General features: G+C 53.7%; 1 protein-coding gene across 1 annotated transcript in view; it reads left to right on the top strand.

The window, feature by feature from the left end:
- Atp8b3 (ATPase phospholipid transporting 8B3) overlaps positions 1-8,282 on the top strand; it is a 23,435-nt gene extending 15,153 nt beyond the window's left edge. Inside the window, exons 18-28 of the mRNA XM_021205399.2 lie at positions 246-410; positions 496-607; positions 1,268-1,343; positions 1,431-1,530; positions 1,663-2,029; positions 2,114-2,337; positions 3,092-3,175; positions 3,607-3,846; positions 5,661-5,799; positions 5,913-6,040; positions 7,328-8,282. Coding sequence (XP_021061058.1) covers positions 246-410; positions 496-607; positions 1,268-1,343; positions 1,431-1,530; positions 1,663-2,029; positions 2,114-2,337; positions 3,092-3,175; positions 3,607-3,846; positions 5,661-5,799; positions 5,913-6,040; positions 7,328-7,927 — 2,235 coding nt within the window. The 3' untranslated portion in view covers positions 7,928-8,282. The remainder of the gene's footprint in view (positions 1-245; positions 411-495; positions 608-1,267; positions 1,344-1,430; positions 1,531-1,662; positions 2,030-2,113; positions 2,338-3,091; positions 3,176-3,606; positions 3,847-5,660; positions 5,800-5,912; positions 6,041-7,327) is intronic.
- Positions 8,283-8,614: the final 332 nt, after the last annotated feature.

Here is an 8,614-nt window from a genome sequence, read left to right as displayed (position 1 = left end):
ACACACACACACACACACACACACACACACACACACACACACACACACACACCTCTGCTGTTCCAGCACTGGAGATCTGAGGCAGGAGAAAGAGGAACTCAGGCTCAGTTATCAAGTCAAACCATGAATGGGAAGGGTGTTAGCAGAGAGGGTCTGTCTGAGCAAAGGTTCAGAGGTGTGAGGGCACTGTGGCTCTGGGGGACCCTGAGGACAGGGTCGGGAACTTATGGTCGTGGCTGCTGCAGGCCTTTGCAGAGCAGACCCTGCGCACCCTGTGCCTGGCCTACAAGGATGTGGAGGAGGATGCCTACAAAGAATGGGAGCCGGAGCACCAGGAGGCTGCTCTCCTGCTACAGAACCGAACGCAGGCCCTGCAACAGGTGTATAATAAGATGGAACAGAACCTGCAGGTGGGTGGATGGGGAGGGGTGGGGACGGGAGGTGGGTTCCTCTCAGCTCAGTCTTGGTACCTGAACCTGCACTGGCCTCCCTCAGCTGCTGGGAGCCACGGCCATTGAAGACAAACTGCAAGATGGAGTTCCTGAGACCATCAAATGCCTCAAGAAGGGGAACATTAAAATATGGGTGCTGACCGGGGACAAGCCAGGTGGGTCCCCGGCTCTGCTGCCCCAGAATATGTGCTGCACCTGGGACGCTGTCCTGTTGGCTGTGGGGGCCCTTGGCACCATCCCCAGGAGTGGGACACGTGCCACGTGCAAACTCTGTGCTCCGGGAGTTTTGTCCTGACCATCACAAGATCGGGTGGGGACCCCTTCACACTCTTGGAGACACTCCTACCCTAGAGTGACCTCCAGGTCAGCATTGAAGGGATGGCCTGGGGCTCTCTTGCACTCACGTCTAGACAGGCCCACTTTGACAATTTTTTGAAGTTTTAATTTTTGGTTATTTTTTGTTTTACTTTCTTTTTTATTTTTTGCTTCTTTTAAATAAATTCGACATTTTCCTGTTTGCTCAAAGTGTGGTGGGCCTCAGGATCCTGGCCTTCATCCCACCTCCCCTTACCTTGCACATCCCCAGCCAGGTCAGGCTCTCCAGCCCAGCAGCCCACCTCTGTCCCAGGGCCGCCTCTGATTGGCCAGCCCTGTTATGACACATGGCCACTCTGGACCAATCACTACAGCCGGCCAGGAGATGGGTGGGTGGGGGAAGGAGGCTGCAAGGGATCGACCAGGGTGGTGGGGTCTCTGGGTGCATGTGTGGGATCTGGCGCTGAGCCGAAGTGCGTGCAAACTGGCTGGATTTGCAGAGACCGCAGTGAACATCGGCTTTGCGTGCCAGCTGCTGTCGGAGAACATGATAATTCTGGAAGATAAGGACATCAAGTAAGCAGGTGACCTCCCTGGTACCCGCACACCGTCCCGTAGGTGGGACGATGGCGCCACTTTCCCGTCCATCCCATCTCCTTACAGTCAAGTACTGGAGAGGTATTGGGACGACAGCGTACAGCAGAGGGCGTTCAAAATGATGAGCCACCACAACATGGCCTTGGTTATCAATGGAGAATTCTTGGTGAGTGACACTGGGCGGGAGGAGCAGCCGGTTGGTGAAACCTGGGATGGGGACATGCCAAGAACAGAGATGCAGGCCTAGTGACCCAAGCCCCTTCTCCCTATCCCACCCCCCACCACACCTGACACCCAGGACCAGCTCCTCCTGTCCTTGCGCAAGGAGCCCCGAGCCCTAGTCCAGAATGCAGTGGTGGATGAGGTCGCCCAGGAGCCGGTTGTGTCCGTGTTAGACTTCCTCCAGAAGCGGAGGCTCTCCCAGTTGTTGAGAAATGCTGGCCCCTCTCTTGGAACGTCCCAGTCAGCCGACTCCAAGATCCGGGAGAGCCCGGAGGTGCTGCGGGAGAGGGCCTTTGTAGACCTGGCCTCCAAATGCCAGGCTGTCATCTGCTGCAGGGTGACGCCCAAGCAGAAAGCCCTTGTGGTGGCATTGGTGAAGAAATACCAGCAGGTGGTGACACTGGCCATCGGAGATGGAGCCAACGATGTGAACATGATCAAAAGTGGGTGGCAGGCCTTGGCTGGGTGGAGGGGAGTCAATCTGGGGTTTGGGTCCCAATGGCTGACAAGATGCTGTGACTCTGCAGCCGCGGACATTGGCGTAGGGCTGGCAGGCCAGGAGGGCATGCAGGCGGTTCAGAACAGCGACTACGTGCTGGCCCAGTTCTGCTACCTGCAGCGGCTGCTCCTTGTGCATGGGCGATGGTCCTACATGCGAGTCTGCAAGTTCCTGCGTTACTTCTTCTACAAGACAGTGGCCAGCATGATGGCCCAGATATGGTTCTCCCTTGTCAACGGCTTCTCTGCACAGGTGTGTGAGAGTGTGAGGGCTACTTGGAGCAGCCCAGAGGCTGGCGTTCAAGCTCGGTGTGTTGTTACATACCTGTCATCCCAATCCTTGGGAAACTGAGACACGAGGCCACCTGGGCAGATCCGGTATGATGAAGGTCTTTAATCCCAGCACTCGGGAGTCAGAGGCAAGAAGATCTCTCAGTTTGAGGCCAGCCTGGTCCGCAGAGCCAATTCCAGGACAGCCAGGGCTACACAGAGAGACCTTGTGTTGTTGAAAACCAAACAACAGCAACAATAAAGAGAGGTTATTAGTTAGACCTTGTTTCGGGACTACAGAATGAGTGGCCGGGGCTGCAGCTCAGTTGCAGAGTGCTGGTCTGCTCTGCTCAAGGCCTCAAGGCCACCACGGCCAGTGCATGTGCTGCTGAGGGTGGGACCCAGGGCTGCTCCTAGGCAAGGAGAATGCTCACCAATTGTAGCCCAGGCTGGCTGCCAGCTGGAGATCCTCTTGTGTGGTCTCCCAGAGGTGATCTTAGCTCTGTTAGGCCTGGAGCTGTCATCAGGAGCTGTCCCCGGGTGGGTCTCTTCTAGCTCTCTAGCTTCCAGCTCTTTTAGTCTGAATCAAACCTGATGCGATTCTAGAACACCCCAGCAGCTCATTCTCCCCATCTGCCTGCAGAGTCTCCAAAGTGTCAAAGTTGAGTGTCCACCCACCCTTGCTGTAGCCTGGCCCAGCAGCGGCCGCTAACATGGTGAGCCTCCGTCTCTTGCAGCCCCTGTACGAAGGCTGGTTCCTGGCTCTCTTTAACCTGCTGTACTCCACGCTTCCAGTCCTGTATATTGGCCTGTTTGAGCAGGTGAGCGGGCACAGTGCCTTGTGTCCTATCTATCCACAGCAGGCCATCTGCTCACTCCAGAGCTCTGGCCCATGGGCATCCTCTGTGGGAGGGGGTCCTCCACTCTGAGAACCAGATCTCTCCAGCCTTCTGTGTAATGCGGGGACAGAGGGGAGTACCAGAAGGAAGGCTCAGTCCTGTCCCTCCTACCCATGACCCAGAGTACGCCTGCCTGAGGACATTAGTTTGGGAGAGAACCACAGGGAATATTTTGGATCACGGGACTGGGAACAAAGGCAGTTTCATCGCACATCTAATTTTTGTGTGGGGATAGGGTGGGTGGGGGGAAGGAAGATCGGGTTGTCTTGTTTGAATACCACATGCTGAGCTCCTGGAGAAGTTCTTAAGCCCCTATACCCAGACTCCCCTAAAAGCCTTTGCCTCCTGTCCAGGATGTGACCGCAGAGAAGAGCCTAAAGATGCCCGAGTTGTACATGGCCGGCCAGAAAGATGAGCTGTTCAACTTCAGCATTTTCCTGCAAGCCATCACCCATGGCACCATCACATCCATGATCAACTTCTTTGTTACGCTTATGGCCAGCTCTGACATGTCCAAGGCTGGCAGCTCCAATGACTACCAGTCCTTTGGGGTACTGGTGGCCATATCTGGCTTACTGTCAATCACCCTGGAGGTAGGTGGGGGCCATGAACCCTGAGAAACCATGGAGGCCTCTGCCCGACACTGACTTTTTATTCTAGCCTCGTAAAAAAGATTCATTTTTTTTTTAAAGACTTATTTATTTATTATATGTAAGTACACTGTAGCTGTCTTCAGACACTCCAGAAGAGGGCATCAGATCTTGTTACGGATGGTTGTGAGCCACCATGTGGTTGCTGGGATTTGAACTCCGGACCTTCAGAAGAGCAGTTGGGTGCTCTTACCCACTGAGCCATCTCACCAGCCCAAGATTCATTTTTTAACTCATGTGTGAGTGTGCATGTTCCTGTGTGTGCACCCATGTATGCATGCAGTGCCCACAGAGGCCAGAAGAGGGCAACAGATTCCCTGGAGCTGGAGTTACAGCTGATTATGGGGCACCTGATGTGGGTGCTGGGACCTGAACTTAGGTCCTCTCCAAGATCAGCCAGTGCTCTTTGTTTTGTTTTGTTTTGTTTTCTCAAGACAGAGTCTCTCTGTGGAGCCCTGGCTGTCCTGGAATTTGTTCTGTAGTCCAGGCTGGCCTCGAACTTGAAGAGATCTGCCTGCATATTGCCTTCGCACAGCTAGGATGGGTGTGGTGATGCACGCCTTTAATCCCAGCACTCAGGAGGCAGAGGCAGGCGGATTTCTGAGTTCGAGGCCAGCCTGGCCAGGGCTACACAGAGAAACCCTGTCTCGAAAAACCTAAAAAAAAAAAAAAAAAAAAAAGGTGTATATCATCATGCCTGACTCAGAAATGTTGTTGTTAGCATATTTGTGGTATGTGCATGCCTGCACACCATATGCCACAGAAGTCGAAGGATGCCAATTTTCCTTGAGGGAGGGACTTGTTCGTTACTGCTGTTATGTGACAAGACTTCGGGGAGATGCACCACACACTTCCACTCAACCCAGATAGGAGCCCACGCTGACCAAAGTATGGATACCACTGAGGTCCAGTGTGGTGAACCAATGAGGTTTATTGAGGTTACTTAGAGGAGCAGAGATGACTCGGAGATGGCTGAATCCCCAAGGCCCTCCCCAGCATGGGCAACGGCTCCCAAAGCTGGAAACCTGGAGCACTGCAGAGCCTACAGGCAGTGTAGCAGGCTGGAGAGTGTCCTTCGGGGTGGCTCTGTTGTTGTAAGCCTCTTCCAGGCAGCTTGGATGATCTCAACATCTTTGCATCTTGTCTTCCTGAGGGTTTATTACTCACTCTGGCATGGAGGGAGGGGGCCTAGTAAACTGGTCAGTTTCAGGGACTTCCTGAAGCTTCTTCCTGTTCCTTTCCTTCCTGCTTAAGGAGCTTCCTGCAGGATGGAGTGTTATAATCTGGGAGGAAATGTTAGTGCTGTGTATGTGATCTGGCTACCTGGTCATGGGCTTTCCGGATTTCTGTCTTTGCTTCTCATTTAGCCATGGTTGCTGTCACACACAGCAACCAGCTTTACAAGGGTGCGGGGGAATTTGAACTCAGGTCCTCAGACTTACACAGCAAGCACTTTACCCCTGGGCCATGTTCCCAGGACTCCACTTTGTTTTTTTCTGAGACTGATTCTCCTATTGAAGTTACAAATAATTAGGCTGTACCGTCCAGGAAGCCCCAAGGATCTTTCTATCCTCCACACACCCCTGCTCCCAACGCTGGGTTCAGGCATGCACAGCTGTACCCTCAGCTTCTCTATGGGTGTTGGAGATTGAAACTTATGTCCTTGGCCTGGACAATCTCCCCAGACCCCCCACATTGCCAGAGCCCTGCATCCCACCTCCCATTTCCCACTGCTGACCTCTTGGCTCCTTGTTCAGGTCATGCTTGTCGTAAAGTACTGGACACTCCTGTTTGTGGGCGCAGTCGTGCTCAGCCTCGGCTCCTATGTAATCATGACAAGCCTCACTCAGAGTCTATGGATGTACAGGATCTCGCCAAAGACCTTCCCATTTCTGTGTGAGCTTCCATTGACATCGTCTGGAGGAAGGGAGGTGTCAGGGTAGTGTCCCGTGACTGAGGGGAGGGGAGGGTAGCCTGCACTCACGCTCCACAATCTGCTTCACCCCCAGTTGCTGACTACAACGTGCTCCGCGAGCCTTGCAGTCTGCTGTTGATTGTACTCAATGTGGCTCTGAATGTCCTGCCCATGCTGGCTTTGCGCACGATCCATAGAACTGTCTTGAAACGGCGCCCCAAGGTAACAGAGAGCTGGGGAATGCCTTCACCCCTGCAACTCCCCCAGCTGTCACAGACTCTGAGTCCTGGGAACAGTGCAGACAGATCCCTCCCAGCCTCCTCAGGGGCCCAAATCCCTGAGCACTGAGCCTGTCTTAGGGCACCCCTGCTCGGGTTTCTGCCTTGTGTCATTCAGAGCCCAGGGAGACAAGAAGAAGCTTTTGGAGAGGTTTAGGTAAAGCAGGACGTTGGAAGCACTTTAAAGCCCCGCTGTCCGCTATGGAGGACACATGTGGGCCGTGCTTGTGCTAGGCTCTCCACAGACTCCTGAAAGAACACGGTTCTGACATCAGGCCACAGGGTGGGGGGACCTGAGGCACACTGGTCAGTTGAGAGCCACACATGAAGGCCACACAGTGACAGGAAGTCTCCAGAATAAGGAAAGGCAGAGGTGAGAGGTGGAGTCTCAGGTGACAAAGGCTGTGGAGGAGATGGGTGGCCTTTTACAGGGGTGAGCCTGCCTTTGGAGTGACGGAATGTTCTAGAAGCATCAGTTGCACGGCTTTCAGAATGTGCTCAGCACCAGAAACCATCCTTATAGTGGCTGAGATGATAATTTAAAAAAAAAAAAGTGTGTGTATGTTCTGTCTGTGGGCTTGTATGTGCACCATGGGTGGGCCTGGTGCCCATAGACGCCAGGGGAAAGCATTGGCTCTCCTGGAACTGGAGTTCAAGACAGTTGTGAGCTGCCACGTGGGTGTTGGGAATTGAACCTGGTTCCTCTAGAAGAGCAGCCAATGTTCTTCTTAGCCTCAGAGCCGTCTCTTCAGCCCCATGTGGTAAAATTTAATGGTTTCGTTTGAATTTTTTTGTAAATTTTGGTTTTTTGAGATAAAGTACGGGGCGAGGCCTCAAGGAGAGACTGATCACCTGCCAGTCTTCCTCAGGGATGGAGTCTTTTCAATTCTACATTTCTTTATGCAGTGAGCATGGGTGGGAAGCCCCTGTGAGTGGCCCACGCTGTGGGGTACGCGTGGAGGTCAGAGAGCGACTTTCAGGAGTCAGCTCCCTCCGTCTTCCTGTGGGTCACCAAGATTGAACGCAGGACATTAGGCTTGGCTGCACATGTCTCCACCCACCAAGCCCTCTTGTAGGCCCCTACTGAAGGACTCTGATTGTTGGTCCAGAACCGTTTCCAGGTTAGACCCCAGTTGGCTGGACCAGGGTTGGGAAGCTCCAAGTGGCACTCGCTGGGGTGCAGGTGACCCCAAAGCCCTGCTGTTTCCTGTTGTCTTCCCGCATGCTGCAGGAGGAAGAGGAGGCCCCAAGTGAAGAAGTAGCCGTGGAACCGGCCATGAGGCATCTTCGCCGTGGCATCCCGGCTCGCCGCTCCAGCTACGCCTTCTCCCACCGTGAAGGCTACGCAAACCTTATCACCCAGGGCACCATCCTGCGCAGGCAAACGCACGATGAAGTCAGTGGGGACACAGTCTGCGAATCCCCGAACCCAACCGAAGAAGACGTAACCTTGCAAAACAAAGATGCAGTATTTAATCCGCGGAAGATCTCCATCATGGCCAAGAAGAGACGTCAGTTCTTCGGAAAAGGGTCCCAGGAAGAGGTCCACCCCAACACTAGCTCCCAGACCGTGGAGAAACAACCCGCCATTCACAGAGACTCTGAGACCCGGAAGCTACCCATCACCACAAGCGTCACTTCGGGGAAACTGCAGCTGTCCTCATCTGAGGACCAGGCCTTCTACAGTGTGGCTTCACAGTACACTCTGGCAAGCCAGACAGAACGCACGGATGTCCGCTCCCCATTCTGGAAGAGCCCTCTCTGGAGGGATTCGGCCTCTTCTAGCCAGCTGGAAGTCCCCAGAGAGCACTACAACCACACCTCAAGTTGACCAGAAGGCCATCGCTGGGAGGTTCCCAGTCATCCAGGACAATGCAACAGTCACGGGGGAGTGAGCAGAGCCCTAGAGTGGAGCAAGGCACCGGCTCCCACGGAGTGTGTGTCAGTGCCCTTTCAAGTCAGAGCTCCACCGCAGCTCAAGTGCACAGCTGCCCCTGCCCTAAAGCAGCAGGCAGAGCCAGTCAGCCAACAGCATCCAAAGACAAGAGGGGGTCACATCCTTGCCTTTTTCTAATAAAACAGGGTCCCTCTGGCCCCAGGGCTTCTTTGGGCTCACTCCTTCTCCAACTCTTCTTTTATCAGAATCCAGGGAACATTCTTTCCCAAGGATTTAAAACAAAACAAAACAGAACAAAAACAAATAAACAAACAAACAAACAAACAAAACACTGACCCCCCTACTGGTCAAGACATCTAATCGCAGAGAGATATTTTTGTTGGCTTTTATCTCCTTGTCTGCTAAGTGCACAGAGCTTCATTGGTTTTGAGAAAGAGAAGGAAGACATCAGGCTCTGCCTAACCTGTGACTTCACCCCATACCAGCCTTAGTTTAAAGTGCACCCCAGTGCCATCCCGCCCCTTCCTCCTCCAGGCTGCCTCCCCCTATGAGGCAGTGAGTAGAGCCATCTCAGAAGCAGGATCTGATGTGGTCTAACTCGGTCAGTTTGGCTGACAGGCT

Source organism: Mus pahari, chromosome 9 (genome assembly GCF_900095145.1).
Source record: "Mus pahari chromosome 9, PAHARI_EIJ_v1.1, whole genome shotgun sequence".
In the NCBI taxonomy this organism is placed as follows: domain Eukaryota; kingdom Metazoa; phylum Chordata; class Mammalia; order Rodentia; family Muridae; genus Mus; species Mus pahari.
Note: the sequence above shows the minus strand (reverse complement) of the source record. Positions and strands in the feature narration are given on the sequence as shown.